This window comes from Leptinotarsa decemlineata, unplaced genomic scaffold (assembly GCF_025532065.1).
Source record: "Leptinotarsa decemlineata unplaced genomic scaffold, Ldec_3_MD MMD2_P_RNA_scaffold_5, whole genome shotgun sequence".
Taxonomy (NCBI): Eukaryota; Metazoa; Arthropoda; class Insecta; order Coleoptera; family Chrysomelidae; genus Leptinotarsa; species Leptinotarsa decemlineata.
In genome coordinates this window covers 11,104,038-11,120,133 of record NW_027412532.1, presented here as the reverse complement: position 1 = coordinate 11,120,133, position 16,096 = coordinate 11,104,038, and the positions used below count along the sequence as shown (strand labels likewise).

The window sequence follows — 16,096 nt, the reverse complement described above, 5'->3', positions numbered from 1 at the left end:
CAAGGACGCCACATTTCAAACAAATAACAAAAATTTTTGAGTAATCATAACTGCACCAATATCGAATTTCAACACTCGAATAGCGATCACTTCCTGAACTGAACACGACGGCGATAACATTCCCCGATTTCCCCGATTTCTATTCGTCACCGTAACATGACTTCAAATTTAATTTTATGCCTCTTTAGCAATCATAAAACTCGGTTAGTAGAATTATCCAATATGAACCGCCAATTCTACAATCCACGTTGGCTATTTCGGCTTTCTATGTATTGGTTTTTTGGCCTTTGACAGTGCCGCCAACTTTAAATATGCACAATATCGTTTACTTCGACTATCGTATTTGTCAGTATTCGAATGGAATATTTCCTGACAGAATCCAAATTTCTGTGCAAAATTTAGTGAAGAGAAGGAAACTTGGAAAATAATAAATAGAATTAAAATATTGTGAAATTGAGAAACTCTTATGAGAATTCATATACTTCGAAAATGTTGTACCTATGCTGTCAACTTCAAATATCTGCTTGAAAATTGCTATTCTATCACATCAAATTCTTAATCAACTGCAACAAGTTTTCTCTATGACGGTGCAAGACAAATGTTGAGTAAATTTTTTCATCATTCATACATTTTGCATTTTTGCTGAATTCACCCACGTAGACGAAGTATCCATAGTATTAACACGAAGTGGAATAATTTATCTTGTGTGCAGTGAAGGTTATGATATAAGCAAGTTCCATCCGAATCTGTTCAAATATTTTACGCATGATTGAACAAACCTCCAAACATACGAATTCACATCAGAAGATTCATCCTCCGATGGAAGTTTGCTGAATATGTCTTGTTGCTGGAACTGATCAAGAATCACCCAGTATTTCGAATCACCAGATTTACGTTTATCCTTGCGAATAATCCGGACGTTTTAGAAATGCGATCGTTACCAATGAACTGATTCCATTCCATGAATATGGATAACTATCATAAAAGAATCCAATTCTTATACAATTATGACATCATTAGGTCATCCCATATCTGTATATTGATGAGTATGAAGACATAATAATGATCATAGCCAAAACTCTTTTAGGAAATTATGTAAAATGCAAATTCTGCGATGCCGGAGTATAAAACTGAATATTTCTGCAGAAAATGTATCAGTTTCAATCAGCTGTTGACACAGTAGCTTACAAAATGTACAAGTTGGTGAGTATTTACGAAATGTATTTTTTAATAATGAAACAGAGAAGATATCAATCTGATCTTCAGATGTGTACTTTTTGTTACTTCAGAAGAAATGATCATTCACAATAAAAATAATGATGTGAAATTTTCATGATTGAAAAAGCATTGGTTCACAAATATTTTTTGTAATTATAATAATTGATGAACATTTTAATTGTCTTTAAAATAGTGCTTCTACTACTGGTAAAGGTCAGAATTAATTACAACTTAAATGAAATATCAATATTAATTTGACAAATTATGAAAGTTTAGTATTCCTCTATTTCATTAATGTATATTTCTTGATCATATCCTAACTGGTAAAATTTATGTCTCAATGTCAAATTGGATTTTTATCATCGCCGGTTTCCTGTGGAGAATGGAATAATTTAGTAAATTGCCAGTGTATTCATTTCACTCTATAATCAAAGCTTGTTAGTAAAAACACCATCATCCTCAAATTTATAATTTGAATTGTAACTGAATACAATCAATATAATGATAAAATCTAGTGCAAGTAATCAGAAACTAGTTTTAAATTGGACTATTGAAAACAAAAAAACCGGAGGGATAAAAATTATCTGACACATGACTGAAGAAACGTTCAATATCGAATGAAAATAGAAAACTTTTAAAGATTAAGGAAGAATGAAGAAATCGATGTATGTTTTGATGAAAGAAAACAATTATATATTCCGTGAACAAGTCAAGGTTTGAAAAACCATGTTGTATTCAACTGAAACTTAGCCCCAAATGGATCAGTTTCTTCCTGAGGGTAATGTGAAAAGTCTCTTTGGAGCCTCCACAATCACATGTTTGCCTTCTTGGGAGCAATAATGCTCTCAATTCAATTTTTTGTCAAAGGTATCGAGCTGTCACCAGGATAATATTGCTTCGTGAAGGCAACATATCGATAATTTGATGATCTCACCAGAAACTACAAGTTTCCCTTCAGGAACAATCTTTTCTTCTTCTTTATGTTTTCATACTTCTAGTGATATGCTCTTGTATTTATCACCTTCAAACATTTTTCAGAGCAAATTCTGAAAATCCTTTCCTAGTCGTATTTGCAAAAATGTTTTACTGTTTCATACGAACATGTTCAGTTTAAGTGACACACTCTCCACTAAAACTATGGCTGGGTATATCTCATTTTCGTTAATTCGCATTTTCACGGCTCTGGGTGACAAATCTCTGGAAACTATGCATATTGTGACAGAGACAAACCTGTTCTGGGTAGGTATAATGTATATACTGAACTAGACTTCTTTTTATTTGAATATTCAGGACTATTGAGTCACAGTAACCTCGTTTATTTTTATCAAAGGTTGATCCGAATTGTGCTGTTAGTAGAAGGTTATCTGTGTTGTTTAATATTCCTTCAGCAACTCTTTGTTGTAGAAATCTCCCCCCAAAGGAATATCAAATTGGGGAGGAATGTGATTCACAGATTACTAAGGTGATTTTAACTACAGTCTACATTATTCAGGAGCGGAAGTTGTGCTAACATTGAAACAATTTTTTTCGATAAAATTCTGTTTTATTATTACATATTTATTTATTTTATCCAGCAGCTTGAGGACACATTCAGACAAGTCCAAAAATAATGTCCACTAATTTTAGATACAGTGAAATTGTAGGGTTTATGGAGATTATTACAAATATACGTACAGTGATACTGAATGACATTTAATGATATTAGTAAAATAGGAAAAATGGGTTATTACATACAAGTATTTTACATATAAATCTAACATACATGTACATACAATTATCCTTAAATTTCAATTTTCGAAGTTTAACTAAAACGACGAGTTTCAAAAAAAAGTTATAATGACCAGCAGTTAAAAATATGAAGATCTGATAACTTTTTTTAGTGACAAGAAGTTGTTGAAAAATATATCTACATGCTTTTTTTAAATACATATTATATTCAATTCTTTTTGTGATCGTATGAGACGAGAGTTTGTATCAATTTTTCTCCTGTTTTTCATGTGATTGAAAAATTCCTTTTTCCGATGGCTCCTTGATGGAACCTTGAATTCCAATTGTGACAGTAATTCTTGCGATTTTTGCGATTATTGCGATGATTTTAGTTGAAATTATACCTCACCAAGAGTTCTTTTATCGGCTAGTCGGAGAATATTGAATTTTTCCTTGATGATGTCGTAGTTGCTATCCTGTACAAGAAAATTGATTTTATATTCCAGGAATCTTAAGAATTTGTTTTTGATTTTTTCCAGTCTATTTATATCTATTTCATACATTTGGTTCCATAAAGTTGTCTTCGAAGAAAACACAACGATTGGCTACACCAGTATTTTTTATCGCTAAAATGCAACGCACGACTTTCGTTTTTATCCATTTCTTTCAAACTAACAAAAGTTGCTTCATTCAAAATAATTTACCTCACAAACTAATTGTCGGATAGTTGTGTAGTTTTTTCAAGTGTCTTTTGAAGGTTAGGGTTACCTAAAAATTATATGGATTCGATACTAGTACACCAACTTTTCAGCCCACCTGATAATTAAATTGTATTATCCTTGAAATTACCTTGAAATATATGTCTAATGTCTCAATAAGTGCCTTATTTGTTCTTTCTCATGCATTTGAATTCAATGCTATATACCAAGAATTATTTAAATCACGAATTTGAGAAATACCTTTTTTTTGCAGACGATATTCTCAATTCTATTGGTAGCTACATACGCTCTGCCCAATCAATTTGTTCGTATTTTAGGCCAAGACCAAGTTCTTTACCCTGATGGAAGTTACAAATATGGGTAAGTGTATTTTCGAATTTGATTGAAAATAAATACCTTTTTTCATCACCTGTTAAATAATCGATTTCATATTGCTCAATTGAGAAAACTTGATCATAAATATGAGAAGTAGGTCTCAGTATGAATATTTTGTATATGTATTGTCAGGTGTTTATGGTAAATAACTGAATGAAGAAGCGATTAACAGAGAAGACATTGCAGATTCAAAAAAGAGTTGATGGTAAGATACATGGTAATTGATAATTAAATTTGACAATACTACAAATCATCAACTCCAATCCGTCTGGATAACATTGTACAATCAGTAGAAATACATATTCACGGAAATCGATGATATTATTGAAAAAAATGAGGATAAGTTGATTTATTTTCAGCTAACATGAATGTCTTGGATTGCAGTGTGTCGGGGGAAAAGTAAGAATTGAGAGAAATCTACCACTCATTCCACTCTTTAGCTCCATAAAAATTTTGAATAATTCCAACTTTTGAATCATTCATATTTCACAAGAAGAAATTCTCAAATAGTTTTGATTTCAACTTCATTCAAATGTTTGCAATATTTATCAATGCTTTGTTCCTTTGGGAATTCCATCAGTGATTATGGGCATTAATTTAATTGAGATGATACATGATACTATTAGGATTGTTAATGTGGAGTGTATATTTGGCTCATTTTTCAGTTATTCAGGAGATTGATTTTTGAATATTCAGAAGTCTATTTTCACACCTTCCAGGTTTAATTGTTTTCTACAACTTTTTTAATATGCTTCTTTTGATTCATTCATTTATATTTTTGGAATTTTTTCTACCCTTTTGAGTATTTCATTTGATATTTTTTGTATTCACTGTATTTGTTTTGAAAAGTTCTCCGTAAGATAATCTTTATCCTTTTTTTATATTTCCTCAACTCTCTCTTCTCCTTCGAAACTCATTCTTTTCTCTTTTCATATAATGGGGTTAAATCATATTTTCTCCATTGTTACTCATTTTTCCATCATTTAGGGTTTGTTATTTCGTTTATTGTTTCTTTTCTTCACCTACCTAACTTTTTTATATGATGTGTTTGTGGTATGGTGGTTTGATATCTTCAATGCTTGACTTTCGAAATGGTTCTATCACTCACCTGCAAAAAGTTCACTAATTTCAATATTTAGTGATAAAAAATAGTGATTACTTCATTTGGTTCATCGCTTATATAATTGAAATCACTACCACCACTTAGTTCCAAGAAAAATCTGAAGAGATATATATATTTCAATTCGGTCCTCTTCATTCATAAAATTCAATCATTTGATATCAGGTTTTGATATTTATTTTCCATAAATATCTAGAGAATATCAAAGTTATCATTATATTATTATTTTAAATTTCCTGTATGTTAATGACATTACCTTTCACATTTAAAATATCAAATTCTCATTCATTCGTTTTTCGTCTCTCTTTCCTGCTTTTCACCCATTTTACTTCTTTCTTTTCTTCTTTTTTTTAATCAAGTTTGATTGCAAAATATTTTGTATTCATATGAATTAGCTATTGATGGTTGGACGAGAGAACAATATCTGCCTTGATTTTTCATGTCTAGATGTTGAATTCTGCCATTTGTTAGGTTAGGTTAGTATCTCTTGTATTGAGCTACCTTTCAAGAAAATCATTTATTACCATTATAAATATTACTATGTGGTAACTGAATTGCTGGATGAAGTTTGTCCACTTGACATCCCGTCCGTTGATGATTTTCAACTCCTCTGTTTGGCAAAAAGGTTATTACCAACTTTCTCCACTGGTTGACAATAATCAAACGAGTTTTGGTAAAATAATGATCAAGATCTAATAAATTGTGTAGCAAAACAATGAACAACAACACAGATGAAGTGAGTGATTACATTTTCAGATATTTTTATATTATCTAATTTCAAATCATCGAAGATATGAATATAACCTATCCAACACGATTATTGATTTCATGACAAAATGAATGAGTCCATCAATATTAATATAACCATCTTTACTCCTTCTATTTCACCTCATATATGAAGATGTTAATGAATTCACCATTTACAAAAATTCGAACTTTCTACTTCCAGTTACGAAACTGAAAATGGTATCCAAGCTGTCGAACAAGGAATCCAAAAACAATTGCCTGAAGGTTCTGGTACCGCTGCTGAAGGGTTCTTCCGTTATACCGCACCCAGTGGAGAACCCATTGAACTCAGATATGTGGCAGATGAAAATGGTTTCCGTGCAGAGGGTAATGCCGTTCCTCAACCCCCACCAATCCCGCCACTGATCCTCAAAGCATTGCAATGGATCGAAGCCCATCCTGAACCAGAACAGCGAGTACTCGCACAGAACCAGTACTACCAGTGAAGACGAAATACTAGTCATGTGATATCGTTTTAACCATATATAACGAAGTAATTTTACTGTGAAATAGTTACCCGAAAATAATATTTATTACTTTGTTGAATAAAAAATAGTTTCGATGACGATTCTTCATTAATTTTTCTGCTCAAGAGAATAAATTTATTCTCCTGATGAATCCGTTGAAGATTTCATGCTCTTTGACTAATTTGAACTTCGGAAGTTTTACATGAAGTTACATTTGCACATTCTGCCCCCATTTCATTTCATTTGTCGATTTATAGATGTTGGCGCGATTCATTTTCAAATTGAAAGGTGTATATTTTGACGATATATTAATTTTTCATAAAAAAAGTGGGGATCTTGCAAAGAACTGAAGAAATGAATTAATTTCAAAATCAACTCCTTACAAAGATTTGTAGATCATGCGAAGGAGTAACTTTCAGACACAAACTGGAAGAAAAAGCTTTCTCGAAACAACTACTTTGAATTATACGAAAGAAAAATATCTAATAGATTGTTCTAAAAGTGTTGTCCTTTGTGATGTCATGTGTTTTGTAGCTCTATATCTCAAACAATATCCTTTCTGCTTTGTCGTGGTATATACTAATCGATAGAGGATTTTTTTACTCCATACATTGATGCTCTTTTTTTCCCAAAATTTAGATTTTTCTGCCTCATTCAACATATTCGCCAGTCTTCTCGCCAACCGACTGTCATCTTTTCAAGCACTTCGGTAATTTTTTCACCGGTAGAACCTTCGCTAATCAGAAACGGGCAAAAACGGCCTTCGTCGATTTCATCAAATCCTGAGCACACCATTTGCAAAAATTTTCTGATTCGAATGACACTTATTTCCATTGAATTGATGGTACACACTGACCGGTGAGAATTTTGTACTCTATACATTGATGCTATCAATTTTTTTCCAAATTAAAATTTTGCCTTTTATCACTAATTACTATATGATGTCGTGCATGGGATGGCGAAACTGCAATTCAATGTCTGTATGAAAGTAGCTGTTTCGACAGAACCTTTCTTCCAGCTAGTGTCTGAAAGTTACTTCTTTGCCTGATCTACATATCTTTGTATAAGGTTGATTGTTTTATTTCTTTCTTTGAAAGATTTCGTAATTTTTTTGCATAAAGATTGTAATGGATCGTATGGTATCTCAGGGTTGTAGGGGATCAAACCTGGCTCTTTGTAGTGAAAAGCAGAAATATGGTAGACTGTTTATTCTCAGATGACTTGACAAAACTAAAATAGTGCACGTTTAGATTTACACTTGAATTTTATATCCTTACCCACCTAAAATAGTGCAGGCACCAACCAAATATCAAAAGGATAATATTATGAGTTTTATTCAACCAAAAAACAGTTTCATCAATGTGCCGATCTTTTCTGACTTTTAAATGGCCTTGCAGTAACCACGATCGAAACAGCCGTTGCCGTTTTTATGTGGAACTAAAAAAACTCGCTTTGAAAAACCCTTCTCGAGCTGCTAATCGTAGCCCTGCCTAGAGCACATAGAAATGTATTGTAGGTTCTATAACGAAGTGGCGCTGTGGAAATCACTTTTCGCTACAAGATGGAGAAGTAGAAAGTCAAAAACTTTCTTTCCCATCAATTATTCTCTCCTAAAAATACACCCCTTTCTATTTAAATAAGATTGCCATGGCTGGATTTGATCAAAACGAAAACGAAAACGTCAATCCTCAGTTATAACTTTTCGAAGACTTTGTTTTATGAAATTTAAGGTGTTTTTAACTTGGTCCACATCATTCAGCAAGTGTTTTAGTCATATTCAGTGTCTGCCTAAGTTATTCGTGAACCTGTCATTCGATTAAGATGTGGTTGACCGTTTCTATTCTATTGCAGATGTTGCATACTTCTGGTCTATCGCCCCGTAATAGGTATGATGCATACTGGAGATTTATCCACATGGAGATGATCACTTGGTGATCGAAACACGTGTGGAGGTGTTAAAATAACGGTTTGGGATTAAACTTCAGTAATATTACTTACAAAGACAATGCTGTATTTTGTCTATCAGGTTTCCAAGTAGTCGTCTTAGGATGAAACTTGTTAAATCCAGCCTGTGTAATCTCTCCTGATATGTTGAATACCAGATAGAGATGTGACGGAATTGGCAGATACTTGATGAACATCCATAACGTATTCAAGTAACACCTCAACCTCCTTTGCAAAGGAGGGTGCTCCCTTGCAAAGGAGGGTTCTCCCTTGCAAAGGAGGGTGCTGCAAGCAGGTTCATTGGACCAGAACCTGCCATTGGCATCGCTTCAGGTTTTGCCAAATAAAGATTGAATACCTGGATGACAAGAAGATTTATGGACTTCTGGCAAAATCTGCCAGGATTGGCTAACTCCCAGGCGTTTATTCACCCTTCGAAGATTGATTCCAAATAGTTGTTGGACTACAGTAGGGATGAACTAAGATGTCTAACAGGCCTTCTTACAGGTCACTGTCATTTGAATCATCACAAGCAGAGACTTGGAATGTCGGAAGACAGTGTGTGTCGCCTCTGTCTGGAAAATGAATGAACAGCAGAGCACATACTTCATGCCTGCACCACTGAGTACCGAACCCAGTATTTAGAGTTCGGCAGAGCCGTACTCTTACTATCTGACCTGAAAGACCACTCACCATACAAACTAATTGGCTTCGTTGAGAAGCTGGGTTTATTTGGTTGATTTTGAATAGGTGTGAGCCAAAATAAACTCTTGCGGGTTGCGGTAGAGGATCGAATATACTAACTCACTTTGGACCTTCCCTAACCTAACACTTTATTCTGTGATTTGGACAAGTTACTAAACCGCAACACGTGTTTCACAATACAATAGCTACCTTATACTCATAAACCCGCATAAAGAAGTTACTGCATATCAAAACTTGCTTGATGATTCTTCCACTGTTTTTTTTAAAGAAGTGGAATTCATAGTAGCACAGTATTTTCCAGTATGGATTGTACATCACTATTATAGATCAAATTCGGGAGTTCAGGAGACATGTTTTTGAATGCCGAGGAAATCATATAAGATATCAAGATACTTATCTTAACGGGTGCTTCTAAGTGACTTGCCGATTCAAGATGGCCCCCAATTCGTTGTGATAGAACACAGACCTAATTTGAGAATTGTTGAGATACAAATGATGTTTGGCATTCTTGGATCCAATATGAAGTACAGTTTATTTCGCCATTGAGTAGAAGCAGTCATTTCTGGCATAATGTTCCATTAGTTTTAATCTTTTCCGTGATTTTGTAAGATTCAAGTGATATGATTGGTGAATAATTCAGTATCGTCAGCGAAAAGAAATGCATATGACTTTATCGGTGGTATGAGGCCACTAATGAAGATGTAGAATAGTAGTGGGTATATCACGGACCCTTGGAGTACCCTACTGGTGGCAGAGTAAACCCTAAGGGAGATCACCATCGATTTTCACAAGTTTTATAAAATGTTTCTCATTCTCCATATATGTTTTTTTATTTTCTTCACTTTTACGTACCATTTACCATTCTAGGAGCTGTAATGAAATATGTATCAAAATAATTTTTATTTGAATTATTCCACACTGAACAATAATATTGAAACATATCTGGGGTACTCTGGGGTGCTTGAAACATATTTCCTCTTGGCCAGTTATGCCAATTAATGAATACGACGATAATTAACTACGTTTGCAACAAAACAGTTATTGTTATAAAAATAAAGTTCTTCAAAACGAAAGTCATTGAAGAATTTCTGAACTAATTTATATATTCTATTGAAAATGCCAAATTCAATTCATGAGAGAAGTTCCACTGAAACCTACGAATTCATCAATATTAATTAAAAAAAAATTCCAATGGGTGAAGTATAAGACATGTGAATATCATTAACAATGGTAGTAGGTTGTAATATATCCCAATTTTATTATGAAATCAAAGATAACATGTACCGGCAATAAACGATTTTCGATGAAACTGTTACGGATTATAGGGAACTATAGAAGTTAGATGGATAAATAACTTTACTTCTGTGGGTATTGTTCGGTATTTAGATACCAACTCAACTCAAAGCCTTCAGTAGCCATGCGTTTTTGAAAAATAAATATTTTTTATGGATATCTGAAGGAATTTATTTTATAGACAGTTTTGAAATATCTTGAACTAGCCACCCAGCCCGGCTCCGTACGGGTGCAATGCTGATATACATGTTATATTTCAGAACAACATATAACAATAAAGTGGTACATTTTCTATCTATGTCATAGGGTTCAGCCAGCGTTTACAATGTAAGCGTAAAATAATAATGATAATTATAATGATTCTTCATTTACCATAATATAAAATATTCTTCAAATTACATAACGAGCTAAATAAATGTATTATGCTAGGCCTTAAAACCAATTTTTCCACATAAACCACAACTAAAATAAAATAAACATTCTAGCTATAGTTACACCAGGATATAAATAGAACTCAAATATTGCTTCTCAAACAAAAGTTTTTTGGCATTTTTTTGGAAGTGTGAATTGATGTAGAGAAATCGGGAACATCCAGGAGATTGCCGTGAAGAGATATCTGGTAGGTAGATGACCTTTTATAAATTTGGGTTCAGGAATATGGATCATATTTTTTTCTCCGAAGATTGACGTTATGCACATCTGTCCCATATATAACTTTTCTATATAAATATTCAGGATTTTTGAATTTCAGTATTTTATAATAAAAAGTGAGAGCTTATAATTTGCGTCTGATATACATACTCAACCATTCCGCGTCTTTCATCTTTTGGAAAATTCTTTCTCTTCTCCTTATGTGATATATCATTCGAAGACAACAACTTTGAACTTTTTGGATTCGACGTATGTCACTATAATCTATACATGAACCATACACAATGTCACAGTGATTGAAATGGGACAATATCATAGTATCGCTCAACATTTTCTTCACTTCCAAACCTAGATAAATTCTCTGCTGATATACTAACTTCGACGACGCGTAGGCCTTTCGAAGTTTTTCGGTACATGTGCTTTAAAACGTAATTTAACATATAAGTCCCTAAGATTATCTGCATTTCACTCAAAGCTTCATGTTTCTGAGTATCGTTACCAAATGATACAGCTGATAAATTTATAGATAAAAGATGATCATTAGAAAGATTAAGGAGGATTTCTAAATCACGCTTGATTTTTATGTTAGCTTTCTTCAAATTCTCCAATTTAAATGCACAATAAATTTGCGTGTTATCGGCAAACATGTGGTAATTGCAATATGTCAGATGATTATGAAAATTGGAGATATACAATAAATACAATAAAAGTGATCCCAATACGCTACCTTGTGGAACCCCTTGGTGAACCACTATACTATTTAATATTTCGTGTTCTATTTTAACGCACTGAGTTCGGTTTGATAAATATGATTTCAGAAAAGAACAAACCAATAAAGTGTAAAATTGCAGTTAATATTTGATGATTTAACGTGTCAAATACCCTTTTTATCCAAGGCATTCAAAATATCATCTGTTATAGTTGCTAAAGCTGTTGAACAGCTGTAACCAGATCTGAAACCAGACTGATTTGATGGTAATATTTTATTGATTTCTATATGCTTCCTCATCTGTTTTTCAAATGTGTTTATTTACGACATCACATTAGAAACCTCTAAAATTATCAGTGGTTCTTTACTATATTATGCATGCTATGTACATATAAATCTTCATCTTGAATCACTTTATTAAAAAACGTGCATCAAAATCCGTTCTGTAGTTTAAAAGATCTACAGACAGCGGAAAACGACTTTGATGAGATTTATTCACAAAAGTCATAAAAGGGTTTCCAAAAATAAATATTCATATACTCAACACTTCGGTACTATTTTCATTGTTATTTTAGTGGTTTTTACATGTTCACTTGTTGAGAGCAACTCATGTTCAACGCTTCTCTTTCCATATCTCACTCTCGTAGCCATTCATTTCATTTGAAATATCTATTCCGAACAGGGATGGTTGCAAAATAGTTCAAACATAACCTATTTCGATTATATTTGCTCAAGCTAGATCTTGAAGTCGGTTGCTAGTGAATTTATGAACGACTTGATATTTCCAAAGGGTCATCAATCATCTGTGGGAAAACGTTTATCACGCCTTACAGATTAAGTAATAATAAATTTATCGCGGCTTGGTACAACGTTACAAATTATGATGAGGCTTCAATTTCTGTTATTAAGTTATTTAGCAAATCTGAATATTTTTCATTTTTAATAGCTACCTTCAAAACATAATTTTGTTACACATTTTTTATCGTTTAATTACTTCAACCTTTCGGTTCGCGTTGTCGAGGATCATTAGTTCAGAATTAATAAATATAACAATGTCGATTTCAACATGAAGAGTTTTCGATTCTTGGAACTTCCTGATTGATGATGATTGATGATGAGGATCATTATATTTGACTGTGAATATTATGTGATCAGTATTATGAATATATGATTTCAATTAATTTTCTATAAACTGTATCGAATTCGTGAAACCAAAGCCAAAAATACATTCAAAACTGGAGTTTGTAGCTGCAGAGAAAAATAAATTTGGAATTGCAATGGGGATCTTATTTATCTGAATAAGTCCTTTTCAGAAGCCTGGAAAGAAAACACTATTCTACTTATTCGAATACCGGAAATTCAGATAAAATCTCATGATTTAGTCGAGTCATACTTTCAACTATTTCTGAAAAATCATCAGAACACCAACATGTGATCAATCGAGAAACTATCTCTAATCGAATGAAATATCGCCACCAAGTCAATCAGGTTTCAGAAAACACATAGCAAGCACCACAACGGCGCATCAATGAAAATGATAAATAAAAAGAGCACCTATTGGATATTATTCAATTTCAATAAGTCTTACGATACTTTGTCTGCAGGTGGCGCAGTGGTACACTCTACTGGATCAACTGCAGGCAGAGCATATGACTAGTTGGAATTCATTTTGTTTGTTCGGGACCTATTCCCAGATAACCACAGGCCAATCAGCTTAACCCCTTCCTTAAGCAAAGTGGCAGAACTTGTCATCCTAAAAAGATTAGAGGACAAACCAACGCACTAGGAATACTACCAAACGAACAGTTTTGTTTCACATCAGAACACTCGACAGAGTTGCAAGTCCTGAGGGTAGTAGATTTTGCGACGGAAGGCTTTAACTTCGGCAAAGAATTCAACACCGGAGCTATTTTCTTAGATGACTCCAAGGCGTTTGACAGAGTTTGGCATGATGGACTTCTGGCCAAAATGAGAAACTTTGGCTACACGAAACCAATGGTAAGATTAATCTAGTCTTTTCTAGCTGACAGACAGAGTAGGACAAGAACTCTCAACCATGCGATTACTGGAAGCAGGGTTTCCACAAGGTGCAGTCCTTTCGCCACACCTCTTCTCGGTATACACAGCAGACGTGCCCAAGCCAGAAAACAACTTTAACAAGTTGGCATTCTACGCGGACGACACAGCTCTGCTGGCGAGATCAACAAGCCAAGCGGATGTCAATAGATACTTGCAGCAACAGGCAGATATATTAGAGGAATGGGCCAACCTGTGGAAGATCCTGACAAGAGTCAGGATTTTTATATTGAAAATGAGACGGATAATTCGCTTTTGACATATGAACGCACTTCCAGAATTTACACAATCCCCCCCACAAAATAACAATATATGCCAAATGGGAGTAAATTAATGCATAGAAGGTATCAGTAAGAGCCATCTGATTCACCGTAGACTTCAGTTTTAAAATTGCATAAAATATTGAGTTTAATTTCTTGCAAACATTCTGCAGTTGGTCATTCCATGTTGAACACTGATCTAGAGAGGCCCCTAAATTTTGTTTTGGTACTAGTTGATACAGCATCCATAGTTATGTTATTGTGAATTTTTCGGCATTTGAAATTGATACATACGGTTTTATTCAAGTTCAAGATGAGATAATTTCTATTACACCAATTTTCAAATGAATATATAATGTGTGTAATAGCATTTTGAAATGCCTCTGGTGTCTGCACTCTAACCCCTATTGAGGAGTCGTCTGCAAACATCGTGACAGATCCTGTTGATAAGAACTCAAGCATATCGTTTATAAATATGGTGAACATTAGTGGCCCCAGTACAAACCCCTGAGGTACCCCAATATCATTTGTCATATACTCAGTACAACAGTTTTCAAATTCAACATAGGATTCTCTATCTACTAGGTATGACTGCATAAGTTCAAGCATATTTCCTTTAATTCCATTTGTGCACAGTTTTTGTAAAATAAAATCTCATTGTAGTCTATCGAAGGCGCATGAAAGATCGAAGAAGATACCGGATACATATTGTCCAGAGTCAATACCTTTATAGACATGACCCATGAAATCGCACACGGCATCCTCTGTCGACCTTCCCGCACGAAACCCATATTGAGCAGAAGAAAGAAGTCTGTTCTCGTCCAAAAAATTGACTATTCTATAGTAATACGTCCGCTCAAAAATTTTTGAAAGAATATTTAAGACAGTTACTTGTCTATAGTTTTCCAAGTTGATCTGATTTTTTGTGTATGGGTATTATCTTTTCGATTTTTAGACACTGCAAAAAAGTACAAGTTTCAAAACTCAGATTAATGAGATGAGCTAAAATGTCACAGATGGATTCATCAACAGCTTTCAAAATTTTTACACTTATGTTGTCATCACCAACACTTTTTTATTTTTTAAATTTGATATGGCCTTATCAACCTCTTCCGAGGTTACATAGGTGAAGTAGAAGCTATGATCTACAGTAATGGTTGATGTACATTGTACTGACTTGTCATTACCAAATTTATCATTCAATTTCTTGTGTGTTATAGAACTGAAGTGAGTAGCAAAATAGTCTGCAATTTCTTCAGGCTGATCAATTTTTTTGTCTCCTACTTTCAATGATATTCTATTGGAATGTTTATTTTTTCCTAGTTCTTCATTAACAATTTGCCAGAGGGTTTTCTGTTTGTTTTCACTGTTTTTTATAATCTCATAGTTATAGCTATTTTTTGCTTCAGTTATCAATTTCATATAGTTTTTTTTCTTTTTACTGTAATTTTGCCATTTGTCATAATCGTTTAGGTTTTTTATCGAGTTGAACATATTTTTTAAAGTTTTACTTTCCTCTTCAATGCGTTTTGTTACACACCCTTTTAGTTGCATTCTATTTTGCTGTCTCATTCTTTGCAGGCAATTTGATTCAACTTCAAAGTTCAAATTGATAAGAAAATATTTCATCGCGGTATTAATGTCATGTCCGGATTCATGGACTTCATCAAAGCCCATATTAAAAATGTTTTGTTTCGTCATGCTTGAGTTGTAATCTGATAAAACGGATATAATAATGTCAGATCAGACAATTCCGCTTTCTTCTTCGATAAGTTTAATGGGGGTTAAAATGGGCACCAATAGGTATTCTTGGAAATGCGAAGGCTGCTTCTCAAAAGATTGGAATACTGTTTCCACCCAGAAAACCGTACATACCTCAGCAACTTTTCATGCTTTATAAAGCTCAGATTAGACCTTCGTTGGAGTATTGTTCTCATCTATGGAGCTTCGCTCCCAAACATACCCTGAAGCTGCTGGATCCCATCCAGAAAAGAGCTATCCACCTGATTGGAGACGCGAACATCACATGCAACTCAGATATCTATAGATAATTTAACGGGAAGTGT

The 16,096-nt window shown here is 33.7% G+C and overlaps 1 protein-coding gene across 1 annotated transcript; it reads left to right on the top strand.

The window, feature by feature from the left end:
- Nucleotides 1-1,074: 1,074 nt before the first annotated feature.
- Nucleotides 1,075-6,493, top strand: LOC141479962 (endocuticle structural glycoprotein SgAbd-4-like). Its single transcript, XM_074169532.1, has 3 exons — nucleotides 1,075-1,203; nucleotides 3,898-4,004; nucleotides 6,089-6,493. The coding sequence occupies exons 1-3, from the start codon at nucleotides 1,150-1,152 to the stop codon at nucleotides 6,369-6,371; spliced, it is 444 nt and encodes a 147-aa protein (XP_074025633.1). The 5' UTR covers nucleotides 1,075-1,149; the 3' UTR covers nucleotides 6,372-6,493.
- The last annotated feature ends 9,603 nt before the right edge of the window (nucleotides 6,494-16,096 follow it).